General features: G+C 56.1%; 1 protein-coding gene across 4 annotated transcripts in view; it reads right to left on the bottom strand.

Moving 5' to 3' along the window:
* Nucleotides 1-1402: 1402 nt before the first annotated feature.
* PLEKHA6 (pleckstrin homology domain containing A6) overlaps nucleotides 1403-27685 on the bottom strand; it is a 120314-nt gene continuing 94031 nt past the window's right edge. For 2 of the 4 annotated variants that reach the window (XM_036273360.1, XM_036273359.1), the window contains exons 10-23: nucleotides 22710-22778; nucleotides 21229-21309; nucleotides 20810-20959; nucleotides 19971-20066; nucleotides 17933-18044; nucleotides 17224-17363; nucleotides 13245-13374; nucleotides 12932-13038; nucleotides 11928-12104; nucleotides 10789-10956; nucleotides 10581-10714; nucleotides 9970-10115; nucleotides 5449-5572; nucleotides 1403-4784 (exon numbers count right to left, since the gene is read on the bottom strand). In XM_036273360.1, the coding sequence (XP_036129253.1) occupies nucleotides 5457-5572; nucleotides 9970-10115; nucleotides 10581-10714; nucleotides 10789-10956; nucleotides 11928-12104; nucleotides 12932-13038; nucleotides 13245-13374; nucleotides 17224-17363; nucleotides 17933-18044; nucleotides 19971-20066; nucleotides 20810-20959; nucleotides 21229-21309; nucleotides 22710-22778 (1626 nt within the window). In that variant the 3' untranslated portion in view covers nucleotides 1403-4784; nucleotides 5449-5456. Of the gene's footprint in view, nucleotides 4785-5448; nucleotides 5573-9969; nucleotides 10116-10580; nucleotides 10715-10788; nucleotides 10957-11927; nucleotides 12105-12931; nucleotides 13039-13244; nucleotides 13375-16174; nucleotides 16325-17223; nucleotides 17364-17932; nucleotides 18045-19970; nucleotides 20067-20809; nucleotides 20960-21228; nucleotides 21310-22709; nucleotides 22779-23687; nucleotides 23769-27685 lie in introns of all 4 variants that reach the window. The other 2 variants (XM_036273357.1, XM_036273358.1) reach the window with 2 other exon arrangements.

Here is a 27685-nt window from a genome sequence, read left to right on the forward strand (position 1 = left end):
CCTTCCCAACCCAACAGGCCTCTGTCTCGAACCTACATGTGATCCCAACTCTCCCTGATTCACAAAGGATATCAGGGTTTATAGCTCTCCCCCAAATGTTACAATCTCCAAAAAAAAAAAAAACCCAGTCACTTTATTTGTACCTATTCTACTAGCCCTTTAGGGATGAGGACAGGTGTCCAGGATTCAAAATCAGCCATTAGAACAAGGTAACATTGGCGATTAGAGGAAGCTTGCCTTCCCATCCCTTTCTCAATTTTCTTCTCTTCCTTGAACCACCAGCACCTCCATCTCTCCCCAGACAGCCTGCATTAGTCCAGCTGAGGCCGGCCACTGGGTTCAGGTTCTCTCTCCGCCCCATAGAATCTATAGGGCCCCTTGGCTCCTACTGTCCACAGAAAGCTGTCAAACAGAGAAGCTTTAGTTCAGTCTTTCACACTGAGTGCCAATCACTAATAACCACGGAGCACCTGCCAAGAGAAATAAACCAAAGGCAACGAGGCTGGATGGAAAGAATCTGGGTGGCCTTTCTGACAACCCCCACCCACCCAAATCATTTGCCTTCTTGTACCCTAAAGCAGAAACACAGGGCATTGTGTAGTCATGAAGAAAGGCTGAGAATCATTTTTATTCTACAGTCCTACCCACAGTCCCAGAGACCAAATCAAGGGCAAGTTTCCGGAGCCTAAAGCATCGGGTACTCCTAAGATACAGACCGCGGGACCAGCCTTGATCTGGAGTCGCCTGAGTCAAAAGGATGATTGTGTCGGCAGCACGCCGTCATCCCCGGGAGGGGGCGCTCTTTCGAGAGCTCTGGGCTTGCCGCCTGGGAGGGAGGTGGAGAGGTGCAGCCTGCAGCAGAGGGTTGGGGAGGTGGCACGTAGGCTTTGAACCCCACTCTACTTCTAGGGAAGGCCTGGCCTCAGAACCACCGTAAATTGCCATGAACCCTGAGGCCAGCCACAGGCAGACGTGAACAGAGTGCGAGAGACATGCCACTTGTACAAACCATTTTATTTCCTGTACTGGGTTTATACAAACTTGCAATATACAGATGCAAAGCTCGTGGGAGTGCTTCAGTAGCTATATCTAAAAAGAATGCTGCTGGGAGCAGCCCCAGACTCGACTCATCAGGCAGGATGCCCCCTCCCCCAGGGAGGGGCCTTTGGCTGGAGAGATGCTAAGGATTTGGACAGCCGTTCGGTCTCCTGACAGAGATGCCCTCTGTTTATCTAACCTGAACTTTCCCTCTAAGGTCACTTTTATACCAAATAAAGACACTGAGATCATACATTTCCTTGTATAGTTTATTGTCTAACACTAGCAAATCAGATTGGCCCCAATATGTGCATAAATAGATATATGTATATATTTATATGTATATTTTATATTTTTCCTTAGTTTAAGAGCTTCCAGGTGGGGGTGCTTAAAGGGGAAAGGAATTGGTTTCCTTTTGCTGTAGTCAGCCCTGCCCCAAGAGCATGCCTCACGCCGAGGCAGAACACATTGCACAGCTTGCAACCTCAGAAGATCTTAAAGTGACAGTAGCAATATTCGATTGCAGCCTCTTGGTTATTGATCAGGGAGGTAATGTGCTAATTAGGAAGGCTCTAGATTAAAACCAGGGCTGTACCAGGTGGGTTACTCAGCCCTGGGCCTCCATCTGGGCCCCCTTCATTCATAGCAAGATGCTCTAGGCTGGGAACAGGGGCCGGGGAGTGTCAGAGGTGGGAGGTCAGGCTTCCAATGCTGGTCAGGAGCTCTGTGCTAGGGTTCAAGCCCCTGGATTCCAGATCTGGACAAAAGGCTTCCATCCTGCCCAAATCCATACAAGGCAGGAGCCCTTTGCCCACTTCGACAGTCGATGAGCAGTTTGGAAGGCTGAACTGGCTTAGTTCGGCACCCCAGGAGCAGCAGCTGGAGACAAGTCCTGGGGTCCGTGGGCAAGGCTGAGATGTCCCATTGTCCTTGGAACTCTCCTCAGCCCAGAAGCTGAGTCCACAGTCTGGATGCCAGACCAAGGTACCAGGCCCTTAACAGCCCCCAGAAGAAAGGTCACAGAGACTAACAGATGCCACAGACGTGACCCAGAGCAGAGAGAAGTCAAGTGAACAGAGTGTGAGCAGTCCAAGGAGCATGAACACGTCTACGCGGAAGGACTGGGGCTCCCAAACCATTTCCTTTGGCCTTCACACCATATCCTGGGTCCATCAGGGAACAGACTGGCGTTCTTGTTTGGCACAGGCTGCCAAGAAACGATCGGCCCTTTCCAGCAGGGTGATGGAGGGAGGTGGTCCAGGAGCACCTCTGGGGGAGGTGCTGCATGGATGTTCTTTTGTGCTCATGCTGTAAACATTTTCTCCATAGGACTCATACCCGATAACCCTAGAGGGTCATCGAGAGCTGACAGTGTAATCAAATCCTTAGACCAGGACTTCCAAGAGAATGTCCTGCCCCGGCAAGATTCTCTCCAGGAGAGCTCTCGGGACCAGCCCTCTGCAGACTGGGGAACGGGAGGAGGAGCTGCTGGGAAGATGGAAGGGGGGAGGGTTGGAACTAGAGGCAGACACCCCAGTCTCCTCACATTGTTTGCCAATTCCATTTAGACAGTGAACATTTGAAAATAGATTTGCTTTTAAAATAAAAGCATAAAATAGATCTGTCTTAAAATAAGTCTTTCTCTCCCCTTCTTTGGATCGACAGGCATGGGGCGCAGCCACGACATGCTAGGAATGGTGTGGAAAGCAAAGAGGAGAAAATAGGCCTGGGCAGGAGTTCTAGAAAAGGATCAGACACCCAAACAAATATATATTACATATATATCTATAATATGTATAATCTTTATAAAACATATATTAAGGCATGTAAAGCAACATAAAGGGCCAGCTTTATGAAATAAGAGGTGAGAGACAGACGTGCAGACATTAATCCTTGGTATTGTACAGTATTTCTTAAAATATCACTTTAAAAAAAAAGGAGACAGCTAAAGGGGAAGGCTCTGAAAAATCAGTGTCTTGTGGAGGGAGAAAGGTGAGGGAACAAGGAAGAGGGTTACCTAGGAGCCAACCCCACCTGCCAGTCTGTGGGGGAGAAAGGACAGTTTGGGGGGCTCGGGCTGTGCTGACTATGGGAAAGGCAGCCAAAAATCTGCTAGAAGTAAAGACAATGGAGTCCCCGAGTCTGTCGTCCCTCAGAAGCAGACTATCCTAAGCACCTAGAACAGTGCCTGGTACATGAAAGGTGCTCGATAAACATTTGTTGAATGAATTGTCATCTTTACTTGCATATCAACCAGTAACTGTCCTAGCCATGAAGGAGTGGAGAAGAATTGGTGGAAGATGCTGTAGTTGTTCTTAGGGCCACTGTAGGTCAGGCTGGAGTCTCAGGGTAGCAGCTCTGGCTAAGAGAAGGCCCAGGGGCCGTGCTTGGTCAGCTGTACCCTCCCCATTCCCTCCCTACCAGCTCCGTTCATCTCATGGCCGAGGGAGCCGAGCAAGAATGAGTTTGCTTCTGTCTCTCCCCGACTGGCTTCCCTGGAGAGGTGGACCCTGGAAGAGTCTAACTAGAAGGGAGTCCTTGGTGCAGCCTCAACGGGTGCTCAGCTGGGATGCCTGGGATGTGTGCAGGGTCCTAGAACCTGGCCTCCCAGGTCAAGGCTGCATTCTCTCTCCCTGGGCACACTCACGGCCGGCCCACAGCACATTCCAAAGAATGTCACCAAAATGGTCAGGAAAGGCTCCAAGGCTGACTATACCCTGCATAAGACATCCTGTCCCCAAGCCCAGTAGGGTAGGCAGACACCAGGCCCAGACCTATAAAGGGCTATCTGTCCCAGGCTGTCCTACCCAGCCCCCTCACTCCCTACTCAATCCCCCTGGGAGCACTTCAGCTGAAGGCCACTGTGCTGGCTGGGGGGGCCTCTGGTCCTGGGGATGAGGCGGGAAGGCCAAGCTGACAGTCTGGCACCGCGCTTGGCACCCGCCAAGGCTCCCCTCGTGAAATCTTTCCCATCCCCCTTCCTCCTCCTCTTCTTACCTGCCAATGAGTCCTTCTGCTTCTTTCCGCCTGTCCTAGGACCCCTCCTTCCCCTCTCCTACCCCTTCTCAACCTCCCCAACACTGTGCACCTGGCTGTTCTCTATCACCGCGGGCACCCCCTGGGAGCCAAGGAGCCTCTCCCCATCTCTCATCATCTCTTGTCATCTCGTCTTTGGCTCAAGCAGTGTGGTTAGTCTCCAGTGGACTGCAAAGGAGCACCCATAAGCAGAGGTGTGTCAAAGCCTGGGGCACAGCGGGGCAGGAGGGCGGGTTGGTGGGGAAGAGGATGATGGCAGGCTCTGTCCTTGGTGTCAGGAGGGCCGGGAGAGGCAGAGTGTCCGTCTTCTGTTCACCTCTAGTCCTAGCCGAAGGCAGCCCAGAGCATCTTCCCCACCAGGGTGTCTTCTCCATCAGGGCATGTTCCAGTAGGACCACCATGACCCCAACCAGTCAGACCTAGGCGTCTTGTGACTTGGGCATCAGACAGGATGCTCTCCTCCCCACCAGCTCAGGCCCTGGCTTAGGACCGCCATCTGAGTGGTGAGGGCATCAGGGCCTGGTGTGGGCGTGTGGACGCTGAAGTACCCGCGTTCCTCTCGGCAGCAGCCCCTGGCCCCAGCCTGGCTCCTTGCAGTTTCTCCTGAGAGCGCAGGGGCGGGGCCAGGGGGCGGGGCCTCGGCGGACAGGGAGGGCCTCAGAAGGTGGCTCGGTGGGGCTTCCCCGCAGCGGCCTCAGCCTGGGCTTGCACTAAGGAAGAGAGAGATGGGGTGAGAAGGTGGCGCGTGGAGCAGACTCCCGACGACTTTTCCCAGGAGAGACACTTGTCAAAACCCCGGGAAACCCACCCCTCTCCCTCAACCCTCGGAGAGGGGAAGAAAGAAACAGAAGCCAAGGTGCTTCTCCACTTGCCTGACACCGGGTGGCCATGTGCTAGGGGTGAGGTCAGTGCACAGCCTTTGGCTACAGATCTGTTGTTATTTTAATTTACAGTAAGATCTGGGATAAGTAAGATCAGGGAGCAACAGCTTCTGGGTGGTCCTGAGGCAGGGCCGCTGTGTAACTCAAAGATGGAAGGCTGGTTGGCCTTGAGTGACAGGAGCTAGGCGGGAGGGGGACAGGGACATCCCTTCCTGACGGACCAGGGAGGCCTCAGCTCTGTTCCGTCTGCTTCCGGAGAAGCAAAGCCCACTGGCACCGGGTCGCAGCCCTAAGCAGCAGCCGTGGCAGCCGGCCCTTGTCCAGCACTGCCTGGGGACACGGGCTCAAGCAGAGGGAGGGCAGGGGAAGAACAGCAAGGCACTGGGCTGAGGGGAAGCAATGCCAGAATGGGGGGGATGCAGATGGCGCAATGGGGGCGAGGGCAGGGGTCCCACGCCCTGGGGGGGATGAAATACAGTTGAAAAGTGCTTACGTCAGAGCTCAGACCCGCATGGTATGGCTGCTGTCGGTGCCCGGTGGGGATTCAGACGATAGGGGGTTGGCTGGTGAAGTCGGGGAAGCAGGGGAAGTGGGAGGGCTTGGGGTGGCACATTGCACTGGAAACAGAAATGAACAGGGAGGTGAATCGGGGTGGGGTGGGGGTGGGGTGGCGTGAGCAGGCAAGGCCCTGCTCCGGGTGGGCGGGGAGCAGGGCAGGAGACAGCAGAGCGAGAGCTGAGCCTGGGGGCCTACGTGAGCTGAGGCCGAGCCGAGCGGGCCTCCTTCTGGGCACTGTAGAGGAGAACATGGGACCCCAGAGGAGGCTGGCCGAACCCCGGCTCTGCTGAGAACCAGTGTGACTGGCTGTGGGCCAGGCCCGGCCTAAGGCTCCCCTCCCATCCAGAGGATGGGGAAGTCCACACACTCTCCATCCTGCGGCAGATAGAAGGGGGACGGCACTTGTCTGCGGTGGTATCACTAGGACAATGATCAATAGTGCAGTAAGATCACACTAATCCAAGTCATCGGGCCACCATTGACAACTGCATCGAAGTGAAGTGATTCCATCAAAACAGAGGCTCCGAGAGGCTGGGAGCGAGTTCTGTTAACTTCGACTCCAGGGCTTGGAAACTGTGCCCCACTGTCCCTCAGGACCCCTTTTCCACCCCATGAACCAAGCTTCCATGCACCCCTGAACAAATCATGACAAGCTTTAAAGTGATGACTTTGAATTAATGAGATTTTACTCTATTATCATTATTCCAGTTGAGAACGATGAGACGGGCGTGGTATTGTTAGGGACCAGCTCCATACAGTCATGGGCCCTGATGCACCCGCAGCCCAGCTGTGAGGCGGGAAGCGAGGCAGAGACAGTGTCCTCCCTGGGGCTCGGAGAAGAACCAGACCCCACACATGTTTACTCCAAGAGAGGGGTTCTGGTGTTAAACTTCCTGCTCCCCTGCTCCCCACCCTGCCCTGCACCTCAGCACCTTCCCTGCCCTCTGTGGAGGAGAGAGGGCAGGTGCACCGCCCATCACATATACACACACGTATGTACTGAAGACACGGAGCTCTCTCACAGGCAGGAAGTCACATGTGCCCACACACAACACGGGACCCAGCCACACTGTATCTTTACTGACTGCACACAACTCAGACATGTGTGTTCGTGCACTTCCATGTGGCCAGCACACCTGTAACTTCACATACAGATAACATGCACAGGTGCTTTCGAAACACATTCCTGTGCCCGTCTGTATCATGATGGGTAGTTCTCTAGCAACCTCAGTTTCTAAAACAGTCAACAACTCAAAAGCTGAGCAAAGGCCGTCTCAAGGAGGCCTAAGAGATGTTCCAATGCACCTGCAGGGAAGTTCTTACAACTTACAGAAGAGCCCCTGGGAGTCCAGTTATCCTTATTTATACACAATTCTAAGGTGTTGACTGGCTGGGTTTCTAGCCCACGGGGGAGTAAAAACAAGAAAACTCCAGGAGAGAGGAATTGAGCGGCCCATTGACATCCATAAGAAAGCACAACTGAAGAGAGAAATCTTTTGCAAAAAGTAGACATAGTATCTTTAAAAGTGTAACAGTTGGGGAGCATTTGACATAGCTACAAATGGATCTGAACCAATTAAAAACCCTAAGGGCGTTCCTTTGGTCAGCAAAGTAAGGCTGTTTACAGTGATACTAAAGGAGCAAGAGGAGAAAAGATTGTCAAACAAGATCACTTGTTTTAAGAAGGCAGAGAAATACATCCATTGGAATAATTAAAACATATATGCAGCAGGGATGTACTAGACAGATGTGATATTATAATTGTGTTCACAAGTACTATCCCATATGCATGCATAAATACTCAGCTGTACACACTCACAATCATGAGTCTGTGCCCCCTCAAACCGCACAGAGGTGGGTGTGCACAAATATTGCAGTATATACACTATGCACAACATATACACAGACATGTTTTTATCATGCCCCATACTGCAAAGCCATGCACCTGAGCACATGCGTTCACCAACACTGTCTCCACCTTGCATTGTTCCCCCATGTGCGCATGGAGCTATACTCCAACAGCTTACCAAATGCCACCTGTACTCACAAATACTGGGTCTCCACCCAACACCCATCGACATTTTGCACACATATAGACGCATACATACATATTCCTATATTTGTACTCAACCATTCCCTCCCCCACATACCACACACTTGAATACACACAAATACGTGTTTATCTACAAACATTACCAACACAGACACTGCACACGGCCTCATGCCATATGCACAACCTGAAAACCGCCACACCTTCCCATAGACTGCGTAGTTGAGTCTGTACACACCGGCTGTTATTGCCAAATGCTGCAACACTCGCCACTGACCACACCGTCCATGCCACACCCCCACACTCGGCTCCAACGCTGCATCCTGTGTCTGCTGCACTGTCCTCACGACCCGTGCCCAGCACGCCCACGCACACATGTCCCCAGCATGGACCTATGCACTGTGCGTGCCCGGGAACAGTCCTCACTGTGCCTGGCAGGTCACAGCTCTGGGAATGTGGACCACAGACTCTGGGCGGTGGGGACAGTGAGCTAAATCTGAGGTCTGGGCCTGCCACAACCATTTTTTAAATAGTTGGGGTTTTGGCAAACGCCAGGCGACCGCATGCTTTCAGCGCACAGACCCTGAAATGTAAGCCAGTGTGTGCGGAGGAGATCTGATAGGCCGGGCACACTTTGTTTTTGTGGAACCTTTGGCTGGGGAGCTGCCGTAGAGAGAGCCAGGGGCTGGGGCAGGGCAGAGGGAAATATTAAAAACAATCCTGTAGCCCAGCTGGTGCGACTCAGTGGGCGCACGTCAATCCATGCACCAAGAGGTTGCCAGTTCGATTCCTGGTCAGGGCACATGCCCAAGTTGTGGGCCAAATCCCCAGTGGGGGGCATGCAGGAGGCGGCCAATCAATGTTCTCTCTCATCGATGTCTCTATCTCTCCCTCTCCTTTTCTTTGTCAACAAAACAAAACAAAACAAAAAACAGGAAGTTTCCTTTTGCCCAGCGCATGTGGAATTTGATCTTTGGAGGGTTCAGGTTCCTTTTAAAGCTCAACTACAGGGCGGTCTGACAGAGGCCTCCTTGCAACCAAACTGGTTCCGCTGCCTTCTGGCTACGGGGTGGGCTCAGCCCACCCCGAGCTCCAGCACACTGAGAGCCTCTCTCGGAAATATCTCCAGGGACTTCCCCTGGCCACCTGTCTAATGTCCCTTGTACCCTCAGTGCCAGTAGGTCCTTCCTTAAAGCTTACTTAAATCCCTTCCATTGTAGCCCGAAAACCTCTGGTTTCTGAAAATATCCATATTTAGCATAGCTGTAAAAAGCACAAACAGCTCCTATTTCTACTTCAGCTAGTGCCACGATCATCACCAGCACCACTGCCAGGCTTCACTGAACACGTGCTGGTGCCTGGCACTGGGCTGGGTGCTTGGCACACATCGCACCCGTTCCTCACACCAGACGGGTGTTTTGGTTTGAATCTTACAGATGAGGAACTGGAGCCTCAGAGAGCCAGAACTCGAACCTTCTTAAATACCAACATGAGACGCCATCCCCTCCACTGCGCTCCTGGCCACAGTCCTTATCTGCTGCTTGCCCGAGTCTCCGCCAGGCGGCTGTGACTGTGGCCAGAATCCCTGTCTCCGTTTCCTTGACCAAAGTCATCAAAGCTGGCACTCTGCCAGGGCATCCCTCTCGATTGGCCTTCCAAGCCCTCATCTTCCCTCTCTCTCTCCATCCCAACCACCTTGTCCTGATGGGGAGGAAATATTTCGTCTTCCAGTCTTCATGACTTAACCACTGTCTCTCCTCTACCTTTCCTAAAGAATCTCTTTAACTCTTCCCATCTTCGTTCATTTCATTCTTGCCAATTACACCCTCATCACTCCAGGCTGTCTCCTCTGAGTAGCAGTGACTCCTGTTGACTTTAACCTCTGCACGTGGGACCTGCTGCCCTGTGCACCAGTGTGAAGTCAGTTCCTCACTCATCTTTTCCTAGCAGAAAAGTGCCTGGGGGTCAGTAGCCAGAGTGGTGACTGCATCACGCCCAGCTCCTGGGTTCCTTGCACCGCCTTCTCTTATTCCTCCTCTCTGCATGCAGCAAGAAGGGGGCGTGAAAGGACACCCTGGAAAACCTGGCCCTCACCCCACAACTGGTAAATACTTTATCTTTCCCCGTCAAGTCGGCCGCCACCTTTCCCTGTGCCTTCCCAGGTAGAACGGCTCCAGTGCCCCTTGCATGGTCTTGGGCCTGCCTCCATCCAGGGTGAGGACGGTCATCATCCCTGAGCTCCTGCGCGGCAACAACTCCGGCCTCTCTCACCCTGAGCCTGGCACAGCGCCTGGCGCCAAATGCTCATCCTGCCCTGTCCTCTTTCCTGACCCCGCACAGCGCCGTGCCTCCTCCCCTGCAAGTGGTCAGCGTCTCCCTGGCGGAGCGAGGCCCAGCCCCTCTCACCAGACAGCATGCGGCCCCTGCGGGAGGCCTCGGTCGCCAGGGCGCAGGAGATTTCAATCCGCTTCTCCTGCTCCTGCAGCTGGCTCTCTGAGTCCTGGGGCACGTCCACAAGGTCCCCCTCGCCGACAGGCACCACGTTCTGCATACTGAAGAGGCACAGACACACAGACATGGTGGGGGGACCTGTGCACTGAGGTTGGCAGGGGGGGCAAGGGCATGTGCAGGCTCTGGTCCCCAACAAGGCTGACCCCAGGGGTGAGTGGTACCTGGCAAAACACATGTTGGGACCCTTACCCACAATGTTTCAAAGTGAATGAGAAAGTTCAAGTAAACATTTGGGGCTGCCTTGAAGGGGAGAAATCACCAGAGGGCAACCCACCAGTGTCTTGATTAGAGCACGTGCGTGAGTTCAGTGGTCCCTTGGGCAGCCGATGGCAGTCCACTGTCCTGCCGCAGGGTGCGGCCCGGAGCCACCGCCTCCATTGGCCCCACTCTGGGGAGGCTCAGGGTCCCCGACAACATGGGTTGGAGTGCTGGAGTCAGTGGCACTAGTGTCCCAGGTGTCCTAGGTGCCAGGTGGGCAGAAGGAGAGGTTCACGCAGGCCTGTTACCTGGACTTGGCAATGAGCGTCTTGATCCTTTCCACCTTCTTCTGCTTCTCCTTCAACTCCTCGGGGCTCAGGGGCAGGTCGGGCTCCAGGTCAACGTACCGCTCAGGGATGAGCACTTTGTCTGGGGTGGAGAGCTGTGGAGGGACCGAGGCCATCACCCCGGCCCTCCCAGGGCTTCTACTCCCCCTCCGCCCCGGACCCCGCTTACCTCCTTATTGATGTCCACATCATAGTGCTGGGGCTCCAGCTCCATCTTGCGAAGCCGGGCGATTTCCTCCCTCGGTGTCTCATAGGCCCGCCCACCAGGCTCCTCCGCCCGCAGGGCCGCCTCCAGGTTGGAGATGTCCACTTCGTGGATGCTGCGGTGGCGGCGCACCTAGGGCACGTGGGCACTTCCACTTCTGCCCATGCCTCCAGGGAGCCCTACCCATGCCACGTCCTCATGCCCCTACACAGCACCCCCAATCCGGCTGCCTCCTCGGCCCCCACTGCAGAGCTACCCTGCCATATGGCTTGTCCAAAGCCTGCCCACCTACAAGGGCCTAGGGGGAAAACTTCATCAATATCTCTCACCAATACCTGTCCCTCCCTGTCCTGCTGGGCCCTTAGTTCACCTGTGACATAAATTTGGGCAGTTGATTTAGTGTGTCTTACATGAATCTCTACTCATTTCACATTATAGACGTTCCAACCCACCAACTAGAATGTCAGCTGTTTGAGGGCAAGACTGATGAGTCATAGTTGTTGCATATTTCAGATACTGGGTAGAAAGAAAAATTAGGCAGATGCTTGGGCTCCTCCCAGCTCTGCACTTGATGGCTATGTGGCCCGGGACTCCCTTAATTTCTTGCAATTTTGTTTCTCTATTTCTAAAATAAGGATAATAATTCCTAACCCATGTGTTGAAAAGACTGAACGAGAGAACATGAAGGCATGTGTGGACTGTTTTGAGCCACGCAATGCTGAGCAACCACGATTACCTTTCATACAGTCAGCCCAATGCTAAACTAACACACAGAAAGTGCTCTAGAAACCTTTTTAAGGGATGCCTACTTCTGGGGGGTGGGCTTTGTACTATCATCTATTAACTGAACTTTAGATAATTTGTTGCAACCAAAACAATCAAGGCATTCCTTTTTGTGACTTATTTTTCTTTGAACACAAAACAGAAACACTGTTGCAAGATCTCCTGGGCCCAGTGGGCAGAAGCCTCCTCAATTCTCCCAGGTGCCCAGCTTTGCGCCCCCCCCCCCCCCCCGCCTAAACCCCAGCCACCCCCAACACTCCAGCCCAGGCTGGCTGCACCCAGGAGTCAGGCCATGTCTGTGGGTGTCTGGGAGGACTTACTACTTTGTAGGCTGGCCGAGGGCTGGGGTCGGGGGCCGGGCTGGCTGGGAGCTGGAGGCTCCTCCGCTTCTCCTTCATGGAGCCGCTCTGGTGCCGCCGCATGCGGTCAATCTGCTCCTCCACGCTCATTTTGACCTTGCCCTCACCCGGGAACACCGCGCTCTTGGGGCGCTCTTGCTGCAGTGGGACACAAGGCTCTAACCGGCGCCACCTCCTTCACCCAGCTTTTCCATCTGCCCTAGTCCCTTACGATTTCCCCTCTCTGGGAAGCTTGCCTGTAGTAAATTGAATAGTGGTCCCCAAAAGATATGTCCAAGTCTTGATCCCCCAGGACCTGTGAATGTGACCTCATTTCGAAACAGGGTCTTTACAGGTGTAATTAAGTTAGGGATCTCAAGATCATACTAATCAGGGTCACCCTAAAGCCAGTACTGGGTGTCCTTATGGGAGACAGGAAGACACATGGAGTAGGTGACGTGAAGGTGGAGGCAGAGACCGGAGTGATGTGCCGACGAGCCGAGAATGCTGCACATCGCCAGCGACCACAGGCCGGGAGGGTGGCACAGAGGGGACTCCCTCACGGCCTCCGGAAGGGGCCAACCCGCCAACACCTTGACTGCAGACTCTGGCCTCCACAACCGTGAGAAAATAAACTTCCGTTGTTTTAAACTACCAAGTTCGTGGCATTGTGTTCATTTCCTAGTGGCCCAACCCTAACACACTGCTCTGGCCAGCACGGTGGACTCTGACCACTGGTTTTTGCTGCCCTGGTATTTCATCCTGGGCACATCATGATACTTTTGTTCAGTAATTTTTAAATCACTGTTGTGCATGTGTTCCCTGTCCCTTGCCCCGTCTCCTTGAAGAAGCCCCTCCTCCATCCAGTGGGGCGCTGCCCTCCTGCCGCTTGCCGGCCTTCCTCCGCCAGCCTTGGTGCCCACGCAGAGGCCCGGGCTCCTGGCCCGGGCAGCCTCCCGGAGCTCTCGACCAGCAGGTGCACTTACCCGGGCGGAGACTCCATTGGGGAGCCCGTTGGCATTCCTCCTCACCACCCTGGATGGCGTCACCTCTTCATCCGCGGGTGACTTTGTCCGTGGGGGCACAATGCCAACTGCAGGGAGACAGAGCAGCCAGTGGGCCTCACGGAGAGAGGAAGGCAGAGAGACAGGGAGGCCTGCTTCTCAGCGAGGCTCGGTCTCAGCTGCCGTGGAGAAGGGCCCGGTGGGTAAGCACTCTCCTTGGGTGTGAGTGGGCACCTCCCTGGGCCCCTCTCTGACCCTTAGACTTACTTCTAGGGGAAGACGGGACAGGAAGTACCTTTGTTGAGAGCAGCCTGCTTCTCTGCCTCTACCTCTTGCCTGGTCGGCATGAGGCTTATGTCTCTGGAGGCGTCCAAGGGCAATGTCTGGTGGGGCTCTTTCTTGCTTAGCTCATAGCTTGCCTTGAGCTGGGAAGAAAGGATGAGAAGATGCTTAATGCTAGAGTGACTGCCAGGAATTAGGCCCCCAGTGATATTTCTTTGTTCAGCAATGGTTGGCATGCACACCCTTGAAAACACAGGACAACAGGAATACTCTATGTGTGCCAGTTACGAAGTGGACAAGGAAGCATCAGGCTGGCCAATGCAAGGTCCTCTTGGGGAATGAGGGGTCACCCTCCAGGAGGCCCCTCAACATGGCCGGTCCCCTTGGAAAGCACCAATAAGCACAGACTTTCTGTGAGCCAGCTAAGAAGGGGCTATAAGGCCAAGGAGCTCTGAGGATTCTGTCAGGACCCTACCCGAGACGTGAACAAAGAACCAGGTAAGTTTTGGAACCAGGATTCTGGGGCAGGCAAGGGGCACTGAGCTTGAGGCTCACAGAATCAGGAGACTAGAAGGACCTCAGCCATCGTCCGCTCACCCCCTCCCGTCGTGCGGTTGAAGAATCTAAGTCTCAGTGAGAGACACAGAGAAAAGCCTAGGCCACAGGTCAGAACCCTCCACTCCAGCAAAGCTAGAGAGCATGGGATGTCCTACCACCTTCCTTCACCTGTAAGGGGCTCCCACCTTCCTTCACCTGTAAGGGGCTGCCACCTTCCTTCACCTGTAAGGGGCTCCCACCTTCCATCACCTGTAAGGGGCTGCCACCTTTCATCACCTGTAAGGGGCTGCCTCCTTCCTTCACCTGTAAGGGGCTGCCACCTTCCTTCCCCTGTAAGGGGCTGCCACCTTCCTTCACCTGTAAGGGGCTGCCACCTTCCATCACCTGTAAGGGGCTGCCACCTTCCTTCACCTGTAAGGGGCTCCCACCTTCCTTCACCTGTAAGGGGCCGCCACCTTCCTTCACCTGTAAGGGGCTCCCACCTTCCTTCACCTGTAAGGGGCTCCCACCTTCCTTCACCTGTAAGGGGCTCCCACCTTCCTTCACCTGTAAGGGGCTCCCACCTTCCTTCACCTGTAAGGGGCTCCCACCTTCCTTCACCTGTAAGGGGCTGCCACCTTCCTTCCCCTGTAAGGGGCTGCCACCTTCCTTCACCTGTAAGGGGCTGCCACCTTCCTTCACCTGTAAGGGGCTCCCACCTTCCTTCACCTGTAAGGGGCTGCCACCTTCCTTCGCCTGTAAGGGGCTCCCACCTTCCTTCACCTGTAAGGGGCTCCCACCTTCCTTCACCTGTAAGGGGCTGCCACCTTCCATCACCTGTAAGGGGCTCCCACCTTCCTTCACCTGTAAGGGGCTGCCACCTTCCTTCACCTGTAAGGGGCCCCCACCTTCCATCACCTGTAAGGGGCCGCCACCTTCCTTCCCCTGTAAGGGGCTGCCACCTTCCTTCGCCTGTAAGGGGCTCCCACCTTCCTTCACCTGTAAGGGGCTCCCACCTTCCTTCACCTGTAAGGGGCTGCCACCTTCCTTCGCCTGTAAGGGGCTCCCACCTTCCTTCACCTGTAAGGGGCTGCCACCTTCCTTCACCTGTAAGGGGCTCCCACCTTCCTTCACCTGTAAGGGGCTGCCACCTTCCTTCACCTGTAAGGGGCTCCCACCTTCCTTCACCTGTAAGGGGCCGCCACCTTCCTTCCCCTGTAAGGGGCTCCCACCTTCCTTCACCTGTAAGGGGCTGCCACCTTCCTTCGCCTGTAAGGGGCTCCCACCTTCCTTCGCCTGTAAGGGGCTGCCACCTTCCTTCACCTGTAAGGGGCTCCCACCTTCCTTCACCTGTAAGGGGCCGCCACCTTCCTTCACCTGTAAGGGGCTGCCACCTTCCTTCACCTGTAAGGGGCTCCCACCTTCCTTCACCTGTAAGGGGCTGCCACCTTCCTTCACCTGTAAGGGGCTGCCACCTTCCTTCACCTGTAAGGGGCTCCCACCTTCCTTCACCTGTAAGGGGCTGCCACCTTCCTTCACCTGTAAGGGGCTCCCACCTTCCTTCACCTGTAAGGGGCCCCCACCTTCCTTCACCTGTAAGGGGCCCCCACCTTCCATCACCTGTAAGGGGCTGCCACCTTCCATTGCCTGTAAGGGGCTCCCCCCTTCCTTCACCTGTAAGGGGCCCCCACCTTCCTTCACCTGTAAGGGGCTCCCACCTTCCTTCACCTGTGAAACAGGTGTTGTCACCTCCTCTGCCTGCCTCACTGGACAGGCCCTCGGGGCTGTGCACACACCAGTAGCTGAGATGAGATATGAGTTTCCCACTTTCAGGCACGGAGACTCTGCCTTCTCTCTGAGCAACTTCTCCAAGCCTAACTGCTCGCCTCTCCTGGATTCACTAGGGGTCCCGGCGAGAGAAGGGCCAGAAGAGGGGAGACAGGGGCCTGTACCCTTACATCCCAGGGGCTGGCAAGCCTCAGAAGACACGGGCAAGGCCGACAGAGAGCCTGAGAGGATGGGGTCTGGGGTGGACAGGAACAGGATGTTGGAATGGTACCAGTATGTCGGGGGGGGGGGGGGCTCGATTCCCACCATCTGGTCATGCTGGTAGGGAGTGGGTCATACCACCACCCCTGGCCAAGGCCGCCCAGGACCTGGGCACGGGGCAGGGCTCGGCTCATTTCCCCACGGTGCACAGAAAGCAGGAAGGGAAGAGGGCCTGCGTGAGTGTCAACCAGCCCTTTCCTGACGCCAGAGTCCGAGCAGACAGAGCGAGCAGAAAGTCAGTGTGGGAGAATCAGTACTGGAATGGGGAAATGACCCAGTGGCCTACCTCGCCCCTGGCCTTGCCTTTTGTCCCGTTCCCTCCACCCCTGCCCTCCAGGACCCAAGGGTGCTGGGTACCTGACCCCTGGCTGTCTCGCCACCGCAGTGCCAGGAAGGGGAGTTGGGGTATGGCCAGAAGTGGCTCTCGCTAGGGAGAGGAGGCACGGTGGGAGGAGACTCCAGGGGGACGTAGGCTTTGGGGAGGGGGGGCCGTGGTGGGCCAGGCTCCTGAGGCAGAGAGAAGCCAGAGCATTAGGAGGAACAAGGGCGGCCACTGTGAGAGCAGGAGAAAAGAGCGTTAGCAGAGCAGACAACGTTGCCGAGACCGGACCCCGGACCACCAACCCCATCAAGGCCTGGACAGAGCGCCACCACAGAGCCAACGCCCTGCCTGGCCTTGCGGCTCTCCACCGAGCGTCAGTGCCCGTCACACCCCGCTCTTCTCCAGGTTCCCTCCTCTGCCTCGCCACCACACGGACACCTCCCACCCAGTGCTGTGCTCCCCTCTGCCGGGAGGGCTTGTCCCCTCCGTCCCCTGCCGCAGGGCCCAGCTCAAGCTCCACCCTCTCTTTGAGACACCCAAGCATTTATGGTCTGAACCACGTGGCTCACAGTCGAGACGCACGGCGCCAGGGTCCTGAGGCCGGTTCTTCACTGTGCATGGGTCTGGGCCCCACTGGACGCTGGGCTCCCGAGTGGAGGCTTGGGTGTGCGTGGGTGTCTTTCTGAGAGGGCTCCCCCACCCCTCTTCCACAGGAGCCTCAGTGAACGCGTGCTGATGGACTGCCTAGGACACCTTCCCCGCACCAGACCTCAACCCCGTCACCGCTTGGAACAATCCTGGACTTAAATTCCTATCAAGTGTGTGGTATCTTTGCTACCCATCCCGGTGCTCAGGAAGACAAGGCCCCGGAAGGAAGCTAGAGATGCAGAGGAAGACGAGGGCAGGCGAAGGAGAAACCTGGAGGGAAGGCCACACCGGATGTGCGAATGACCGCCTTGGACGGGACGCCCGAGCCCTAGGACTGGGCCTCTGGGAACGAGGTGGGCACAGGCTTTGTATCGTTTCAGGCAAATGAGGACCTGGTCCTCCCCCAAGGACCTTCTCCTCCATTTCATCAGCTTACCTCGTTGGACCCAGACTTGGTGGGGGACCCCTGAGAGCCAGACACTAGTGAAAAGGGGCTCAGGGGACTGGTGAGGCTGGCGGAGCTGAGAGGGCTGGCAGGGCTGTTGGAGCTGCAGGTGGCCGAGGGGCCGAGTCCTCCTGGGGTGAACAAGAGGACAAAGATGAGGGGTGGGTAGGGGCAGGCTGGAGTGTGGATGGGCTATGTAGGCGGAGGAGGCGGGGGGCCCAAGGACATGAGAGGGAAGATTTGGGCCACCTGAGCCTGCCACAGGGACTTACTCTTGGGCTGGGTCACAGGCCGAGAGGTGTGCTGTACAGGGGAGGGTGACGAAGGCCCTGTTGCCCCCAAGGGATCAAAGAAAGCCAGCCCTGGGTCCCAAGGCTGAAAGAAGACACTCAAGTGGAGGTCTCAGACCACCGAGGGGCCCATGGCTTAGGGGTTGGGAGGCTCAGGTGCTCTTTGACCTTTTCTGGGGAGGAACCTAGGGCATCGGGGTCAAAAGCATCTCAGAGTGGCAGGTAAGGGAGTCCCACCCCCCATCCCAGGGCCCAGGGAAGATTCTGGGGTGCTGAGAAGGCCCTTACTGGTCTGAGCACAGAGTGAGGGCCCAGAGAAGTGTGAGCTGGCGGGTGTGGGGTGCAGGCCAGAACACCGGAGCGTTTCTGGTGAAGCCAGAAGCCCCGGGGCTGGTGGGGGAGGCGCCCACCTCTGTGCTTGGCCGTGTCGGTGCCCCGGGAGGGGTTGTTCTTCCTGAGCCCCTCCATCACATCCTGGATCCTCCAAATCTCCTTCTGGATCTGCCGGCTGAGCGCCTCGTTCTGAAGGAGCCACAGGGCAGGTCAAAGGAAGGGACTGCCGAGGAGGGTCCCAGCCCTTTCCCCACATCCCTTCACCCGGCAGCGGGCAGGGGCCTTGTGCACGCAAGTGTGTGTACACACACACAGCTCCAGCACGTGCGCACACACACACACATCCCTCCACCATACACACCCCTCAAAATCACACACATACCTCTCCAGCACACACACACACCCCTCAAAACACATATACCTCTCCAGCACACACATACATACACACATCACTCCAGCACACACACACACCTCCAGCACACACATACATACACACATCCCTCCAGCACACACACACATCCCTCTTGCACACACATATCCCTCCAGCACACACACACACCTCCAGCACACACATACATACACACATCCCTCTTGCACACACAATCCCTCCAGCACACACATACATATACACATCCCTCTTGCACACACACACACCTCCAGCACACACATACACACACACATCCTTCTTGCACACACAATCCCTCCAGCACACACACACACCTCCAGCACACACATACATACACACATCCCTCTTGCACACACAATCCCTCCAGCACACACACACACCTCCAGCACACACATACATACACACATCCCTCTTGCACACACACACCTCCAGCACACACACCCCCTAGCACACCATCTTTCTCATGGGCAGCCTCTGCTTCTCCAGCCTCCCTACAACAGAGTCTGAGTTGCCAGAGGAGAGACTCCACCATCACAGTAAAGAGACCCTGTAGGTAAATCTGAGACTCAGAACCAAGAGTGAGGACTCGCCCCTCAGAGCTGCTCCAGGGGCGACAGGGCCGTCTCAGCGGGAAGGCCCTTCGAGTGGACATTTCATGGTGGCCTGTTTTCCAGGGCTGAGAGCATCTAGTCCCTGTTTCTCTTCCACTCCAAATCGGTCTTTAACAGCCCCCAGCACATGCCTAAATACTCATACATTCTGTTCCGATACGGGACCCCCTCCGAGAAATACCAGCCGCCACTCACGCAGCACCGCCCGGCAGGCCACGCGCTCAGTGCTGGGCACACGCGAACCCGTTTCGGCTTCCCAGCTCCGGCGAGGGCGGAGCTGTGCCCACCTCGGAGATGGAGGGACTCAGGCCCGACCGCCCGCTAGTGAGTTGCGCGACTACCATCTGGATCTGGGTTCATTTGTTCCAAAAGCTGGTGGTCTTGATCACAACACTGCCCTGCCTCCTAACCCTGCCCAGACCCTGGCGACATGGGGCCCGCTGCACCAGGCGGGCCTTCACCCCACTCCCTAAGCAGCTGCAAGGCTGGGGTGGGGGGCTTCCTTACCGGGGTGGGAAACAGGAGGGAAACTGGGGAGACCAGGGTTTTAACTACGTCAGAGAAACGGGGCTTGCAGTGCCAGCTAGAGAAGAGGGCGGGACGTGAGTGGCTGGGCAGAGAAAAGACCGAGGGACGCGAAGAACAAGAGGCCCCCGGTCAACACGGCCGGCCGCTGCCCAGACGGAGTGTCTAACGAGGCCCAGACAGGAAAGCCCGTCTCAAGGTGCATGCCCACGCGCATGGCTTCGGACGGTGCCCTGCTGATGTCCAGAGGTTTGCATGTGCCTTGCACTCACATTACACGCCTGCTCACTCCTTTCAGTCCAAAACATCTCACACCTAGTGGAATTCCTATGCTCCTACTCAACTCCACCCGTCATTTGATGGACCTGAAGAATCCCCCATTATCTTCATCCTGAAATGCAGAGTCGGCTTCAAGCGGCCCTGAACCTTGCCTTTTGTCTCAGAATCGACTCCTCGTCTTAAGCCTGAAGTCTCTCAAGCAAGAAAGGAAGCCAGTCTGGTCTCTTTGGGCCAAAATGACAAGGGAAGGCCCAATGCACACGTCACCCCCAGATGCCCAGGGGCACTCTTCACCTGCATGTCCACGTGGAGCTGTTCCCAGAGGTCATCGTGCAGGGCAGAGACCTCCGCCTCCAGGTTCTCATACTCCAGGGTGCTGTTGGTCAGGGCCTGCACGGGGAGGGTGTACTGAGAAAGAAGCCACCGCCCAGGGTCCTCCTCCTCCTCCATGGGCCTGGGGCCAGGGTGCCTGAGGTCTGGGGGAGGCACAGAGGGCCAGGAGGAGAGGGCCCATTCTAATGACAGCCAAACACCAGCCTTACACAAGATGCCACAGCCCACCCTGCTGCAAACCAAAATAAAGAAAAAGCGGCATCCTCTCCGGATATGTGCAAGGCTGGAGGGTGGACAGCACTCCCTCACCCTCCCGCTGGCCCAGACTGGACAATTCAAAGTGGAGGACAAATGAAAGGAGGTGGAGGGAAGGGGTTTGCTCTCCTTTCTGGGCCACACTTTCCTGGGGCTTCTGATGCAGTCCCCGGAGCTACTACCCAGGCCATTGGTACTGGAGGCCTGCCCTGTGCCCACCAGGAAGTGACTAGGACAGAAGCATGGCTGCTGGTGTCCAGGGTCCCCGGGGGAGCCGCAGAGGTGGTCAGCAAAAGTCTTAGAGCAGCCAAGAAAAATGAGTGGCCTTGATTTTACGCCGCCCTGAACAAATCCGGTGCAGCTGTAGTTGGAAAAAGTGCCAGTGTCCCTGGAGACGATGGAGCGAGCAGCCTGGCTTAGCGCGGCCCTTTGCAAGGGCGTGTTAAAGGAGCACCCCGCTCCGGCCCTCTGAGGGGACCCGGGGTTGGGAGCGCCACCCGGGAGGGGAGGCTCTCCAGGTGGCGCAGGCCCCGCGCTCTGGTTACCGTTGTTGCCTGCGACAGCTCCACCCGGATGTTGATGAGCTGGTTCTGCAGCGCCTCCTTCTTATGCAGCAGCTTCTCTGGGTAGGCGGGCTGGCTTCCGAACATCTCCAGCTCCTGGTGGGTCCCCATCAAGGCACTTTCCAGGCTCTCCTGAAGGGAGGCAGGGGAACGGCTCTGAGCTGCCGACAGCTCCTGGGCTGTGAGCAACACAGGCCTGAGCCCAGAGGTCCACCAGGCCGAGTAGAGGAGGGTGTCCTCACACAGCCTCAGGCCCCGGAGAGCTTCGAGGTCTGATAAGGGCAGGACGGACACTCGCGGAGGGCAGAGCGCTGCCAGTTTAGTCAGGAGGGAGCGAGCGGCCCACACCTCCACGCCAGCCCCCGACGTGTCCCCACTGCAGGCCACCCCGTGGCTCTCACCTTCTCAGCTCGGAGCTGCTGCACCAGCCGGTCCTGCTCCCTCACCACCTTGTTCTGCTCACACAATTTGCCCAGCAACTTCTGGGGTCCCAAGGGAGTAGGAGGAAGAAGGGAGAGAGAAGGGGGTGAAGGACACGGTTGGCTGGGGACCTGAAACTTGGAGTGGCAGGGCCCGGCCTCTGGATACCGCCTTCCTTCCCCTGCTGAGAAACCCTAGCCCTTCGCCTTGATTTGGGAAACTCCTGGGAACAGGAAGCCAGGCTTTACCTTGGGAGACTCCCCAAGTGCCCACTGAGAGGGGAGGTGTGTTTGTTCTCTGAGGAAGTGAGGCAGCCTGACAGAAGAGAGCCAACCGTTAAGCTCCTCCGTGCCTGTCCTCCCAGGGCTCCCAATTCAGAGGGGTGGGGATCATACGGCCTGACCTTCCAGGCCTCCTCTGTGGGTATGGACTCGAGGGGTAGGTAGAAAACCAGTGAACTGCCAGCCAGTGTGGCTCAGTGGTTGAGCACCAACCCATGCACCCAGAGGTCGCCAGTTCAACTCCCCGCCAGGGCACATGCCCAGGTTCTGGGCCAGATCCCCCGTGGGGCCTGCAGGGGCAGCCAATCGATGTTCTCTCTCATCAACGTTTTTCTCTCCCTCCCTCTCCCTTCCTCTTGCTCTAAAATCAATAAAGAAAAATAAATAAAAGAAACCAGTGAATAAAAACTCGTTCCCCACGCCCTGGTCTCCCCTCCCCCCTCCAGGGTCTCAGCATGGCTGATGCCGGGGTCGCCCGGAGGTCTGGTCTTTGCCTGGATGGAGCCTTTCCCAGGCCTGCCGGGCAGATCTGTACCCGGGCAAGGCCAGTGGGGAGGGGAGGATGCAGGCTAGGCCACACTTCTCTTCTGGAAGGACGTGTGCTCTCCGACGTGCAGAACACCCCGCGCGCCTTTCCCCTGAACCAGACCTTGCCCTCTGGGCCTTTGAGTTCAAGGCCAGCTCCCATGCTACCTGTGTGACCCTGACCCACCAGCCCACATGGTCTCACTATGCCACACTCCTGCAGAACCTCTGATGGGGCCGTTCAGTGTATGAACCTTACGCTGCTACCTACTGTCACCTGGTGTCTGCCACTACCCTGAAGCCCCCGAGGGCCGGGGCATGGCCATATGCTTCTTGCCAGTTACCTGGGGACTACGACTGACCTCCTAACAAAGTCTGTGTGCCTGTGATAAGCAGGTCCCACTGCTGGAGACAAGGGGCGGGGGGTCATGGGGAAGCACACAGCCGGCGAGGGAGGCAGGGGCGAGTGGGAAGAACGAGAAAGGAAGGGGGATGAGGAGGGACAGGCAGAAGGTTGTCTTTGCCGTGAGAGAGGACATGGATCAAATGCATGAAGAGGAGAGACGGATGGAGGCGAGGAGCCCCGCGCAGGAGCTCGAGGACGAGGGCAGCGCGAGGGGCTGAGTGGACAGAGGGAGCAGGAGAGCTGCTCTTACATCTGTGTCTTGTTCGTTTAGCTTGTAGGTGTGGAGGCTGTCCCGGAACACTTCTGGGTACGGAGGGACCTGCAGGAACATGAGGCCGGTTACTGCAGCAGGGGGCAGAAGAGCACGTGGAGGCAGCAAAGTGACAGTCCTTGCTCCATTTTTGCCAGAGACCACGGCACAGCACCTCTGGGAGCATCCATCTGGGACCCTGAGCTGAGCGCGTTCTCCATCCTCTGGCTGGGAAGCCTGGGATGGCCTAGTCTAGGCTCCATTTCCATTGTCCTCAGCTGATTCTAGAGAGACATACTGTGTGTCTGCTCTTCCCTACGCTCTAGGATCTACTGCCAAGAGGGACTCGAAGGGCATGTAGCTCCCAGACGGCTTATTGGTAACAATCACGAGAACAACAGTTACCCTGCAGCTGTGGATGAGGATAGAACATGGGAGAATAGAATGAGCGCTGGAAATAGTTGAGAATTATTGACCTAGTGGGTTGAATACCAGTCACAAGGCTTGTGCCTAAACCAGATTGATACATATTCAGAAATGTCTCTGGGTCCAGTACATGCTCCCTGCCCTTGATGACTCGTCCGGTGACCACAGCACACTCTTCACACCTTTGGCACTGGGTGGTTCCACATCACACCCCCACGCCCTTCACCCCAGTAATGTCTGTGGAGAAGACGCCAAGTATAAAACAGAAGTCCTAGACATTGAAAAGCACATTCGAATCCCTGGCAGGCATGAGATGTCGGTGCTGGCTACTTGGATGGTTTGGGAAATGGGCCTTGGATGTGTCCATGAACGTGAAGAATGGAGGAAACACAGGGGACATAACGGAGGGAGACCCGGCGGAGCCTGGGCGGTGGGGCCTGGCAGATGAATGGGTTGGGCGGAGCAAGCCCCTTCCCAGATGGGTGGACTCGACCATGCACAAGCAGCTGAAAGGGTGTCGACAGAGACCATGCTGCCAGGCAGAGGCCTTACTTGCATGAAGAGCTGGGCCCTGGGGGAGGAGCTCTCCACCATGCGGTTCACCATACTGATGAGAGTCTCGCTCTCACTCATCTGCAGCAGAGGAAGGAACGAACGATTCAAACTCAGACTCACGGAGAGATCCCTTCCCACACCCTCCTGCACTTGCTTTCCCGGAGACAGCAAAGGGTCGGTCCTCTTGGGGACTCCAACACCCTCTTTTTGGCCTTACCCATCGCTCTTCCTTGGGGAACTCCATCTCAGGACCAGCCCTGAAGCTGCCCTTGAGGGAAGGCCACAGAAGGGAGCGGGGAGGCCACCGTGCCCGCGTTGGCAGCTCTGAAGATGCCCAGCCCAAGGACACTTCCCCCGGGTGCCCGAGTAGTGTGGGTCTCATCCACATCGGCCAGGTTCGTCACCTCCTTGCCCCAGCTCCCATTCCACATACTGCTTGGGTCAAAGACCGCACAGGCAGTTGCAAAGGCCAGTCTCCCAAAACTTGAACCAAATGCAACAACTGAGGAAGAACAGCTGGGACCTGCTCTTTGGATGGGCCTTCCCAAACATACAGGCACAGGCCTCTCTCCCCAGCCCCTGCCCACCTCTTGCTCTAGAGTAGAAAGGATGCTAAACATGGTTTCCAGAGCTGGGCTGGTAGCATCCATGCCGATCTTGGATGACACTAGGGAGCAAATAAGGAGGCCAAAACAAGCAAGCCGTGTTAAAGGGACACCAGATAGTGGAACACTGCTCTCCCAACACGTGATCTTACGTTTCAAGGATCATTGGGAACATGGAGGGGAGAGACTCTTTGGCAAATGAAAAGAAAGGAAAAAAGAAAGGTGGTGGTGGTGGGGGGGGACAAGCCAATCAAATCAACCGGAAGTGCCATCATTTCCCCCACTGGCTCCAGTGTGACAGCATCAAAAAGCGAATGTATTAGGGAGCGTCCTTGGCTGTGTCCCTTTAACGTCTCATCTGCAGGAGTAGGCAGTAGAAAGGAGTAGTACAGGAAAAGCTCTTTGGGGAGGAGAAGTGACTAAGGAAAGGGACAGGGCCACCTTAGGGAAGATCTGGGTTCCCAGTTCAAGAGGCCCCCACATTTTTTGCCCCCATCTTTCCGATCTTTATTGGATCCACATGTATTTTCCTGACACCGTTTAGATGGCCATCCAAATGGGGCCTTGCTTCTGAGTGCCGTGCTCTGGCGAGGGGTACCATCCACCCCAGCGGCGGGCGAGGCGGCATTTGAAGAGACTTTCCCAGAATCTGATTTTTCTACCTCTTTAGGCTAACTGCAAGTTTTTTCCACGGCATAAAATGTAATTCAAAAGGCTCTCAAAAGAGCAGTTGTAATATCAGGTTGAGTCTCTGTGAAATAGTTAAAAGTCAACAGGACACCAACCACATTTTCGGGAAGGATCTGAACTCAAACTGATCTTCCTAGAGCCTGGGTGTATGAGATTGTATTTGCTGTGGACGGGGCGTGCGTATGTGTGTATGTTTACATCTGCTGGCTGTGTCATGCCTGTGTCTTGTGTGTGATGTGTGTGGTGTGTGCATGTGCGTGGGAGACAAGGCAGATGGAAAGCACGTCAGCCTGTGAGAGGGCCGGGCAGGCCAGCTCCTCCTGGGTGCCCACTAATCTCACCCCTCCCCCAGCCAGCTGATGGAGCAGTAGAGGAGGGAAGCAGGCATGTTCTCGCCCTGGCCTGTTCCCACCCTGGCGTGGTTTGGGGGATCTTTCAGCCCATGTGGTCCTGTCTCTGGGAAGATGCCTGTGTACCATCTCCTGTCTCCAAAATGCAGGAGAGGCTCTGTGAGAAAGCACCTCCTGGTGCCTCACACAGTAAGGGTGCTCGGTTAATATCGGAAACGGGGTTTTCGAAGAAAGAGAACAATAAAATGACTATAGCAGCCATGACCACTCGTTGCCAATGCCTGAAAGTGCTCCCCTCTACATTCTGACTGGTTTCCCCTCGCACCTCTGTGAGGTCCACAGGGCAGGTTCCACAATGTCCATCTTACAGTGGAGAACACAGAGGCCCAGAGAGTCTCAGTGACATTTTCAAGGTAAAAACAAAAATGAACTCCTCGTGAATGGCAGAGCTGGGACTCAGGTGCCGTGTTTGACTCTACAGTCCAGACTCTTAGCAGATAAAACTGCCTTTTAGGATGATCTGGAATATCTCTGTTTATCCAGGAGGAGAGCCTCTGAAAAGGTATTTCTGAAGCCCCCGATCGAAGGGCCCTGCCCCTCTGAGAGGACAGAAGTCCCAGAAAAGGCCCTGCTGTCTGCATTGAGTAAGTGGACAGCCCTGCTCCCCCGGGGGTCCTGGCATCCTGGGCTGGACCCCCCACGGGCTGCACAGCACATGCTGCTAGAACTAGACCGCAACGTCCTTGAGTGGCGGCGCCTCCCCTGCAGACTGAAATGCAGACTCAGGGATTCCCAGGGAGACATGGAGGCCCAGGGAGACGCTGGTCATCTGGCTTGTGACTAAAACCACCAACGGTCATAGTTACCGCCTCTGATTTCATGTTTATGGTCCTCTCAACAGCTTTGAGAGCACACCCTCACCCTGAGGAGATCTGGGCCCCGCTTCCTCATCTACGAGACATTCCCTGGGCTGTCAACCAGGTCACAGCTCAGCAGCACGTTCCAAGCTCGGCCATGCCTTGGCTGTGTGCTCTTGGCCTGTTTCCTCACCTCTCTGTGCTGTAGTTTTACCAGGTATGAAATGGGGGTAGTCAGAGCACCCGCCTTGCAGTTTTGATAAAGATGGAGTGAGCTAGGCCCTGTAAGGAGCTTAGGATAGAGTGGAGCACAGAGGAAGCCCGACTTTGGTGGCTGCTGCCATTGTTATTGTTATTACTGTCAGTCTTCTTTCCACCAGCCCCCAGGCTGCCTCCACGGGACAGTGTGTGCAGGCCAGGTCCCCCACGATTCGTAGCAGAGTTTTGAACATAAGAGTGTGTGCTCAGATAAACGCCCAGCATGTGGATCCCTGGCCTGTCTAAGCCGTGAGGGCCACAGCGCCCTCAGCCCTACAAGGCCAAGTAGTCAACGGGTAGAGCCCTGGAGCTGGGGTCCCAGCAGCCAGTGGCTTCTGTCCCGTGGGAACAGTCACTGCCTCTTCAGGACACGCATCTGTGCTACTGGGCTGGAACTGCAGTGAGCTCCCGGAACACAGCTGCGCGTGCGTGTGCAGGGAGGCCTGGCAAACACGCTGAGTCGTGTGTTTTTAAAATCACCCTAGGACAGGTCTGTAGTCCTCAGTTTACACATTGCGGAGGTAAACAGCGACCATGGAGTGTGATAGGATACTCTCCCAGATTCGGGCAGCGAAATCCTCGCAGTTTAGGCCCAAGCATCTCATCAAGCATCTCATCGCTGCCACTCTCTCCAGCGACGATGCAAACTCCTGCCTGCCCCCTGGTGGCCATCCCATCTGGGCTGAACACACGGGAGGCGGCGTTAGTTATTCATGTGGTCATTTACGTTCTCCTTTCCCCAAGAAACTCCCAGCTGCCCTGAAGAGCTTTGACGGAAGGGGTGTGAAGGCGCAAACCAAAATATAAGCCACTTTGTTGTGTCCTGGTTGTCCCAACAAAGGCTGTCAAATGAGTGGGGGATGAGGAGGGGGGGGAGGGGAGGAGCAGCGGAGAGATGTGATAGGAGCAGGGGGAGGCGAGGGGGCACCAGCTCTGCCTACCTGCTGATCCAAATACTCTAGGTTTCTTTGCAACTGAAGGTCTAAAAGTTCATCCTACCCGGAGCCCGAGGCCCAACGGCAACACACACAAACGAACACGACAACAGAAAACAATGAAAAGGAAGCAAAGCAGTTAAGAGTTAGCCGGGCAAGGACGAGGCTCTCTGCCCTGGAGGAGCTCTGGGGAAGGGTGGAGGCGAGGGTGGAGGCGGGCACAGAAGCTGCCTGCTGGGCCACCCAGCCCAGCCACGGGAGAGACTCACTTGGACCCCCCACCCCATGGGAAGCAGCACT

This window comes from Molossus molossus, unplaced genomic scaffold (assembly GCF_014108415.1).
Source record: "Molossus molossus isolate mMolMol1 unplaced genomic scaffold, mMolMol1.p scaffold_m16_p_20, whole genome shotgun sequence".
NCBI classification, from domain to species: Eukaryota; Metazoa; Chordata; class Mammalia; order Chiroptera; family Molossidae; genus Molossus; species Molossus molossus.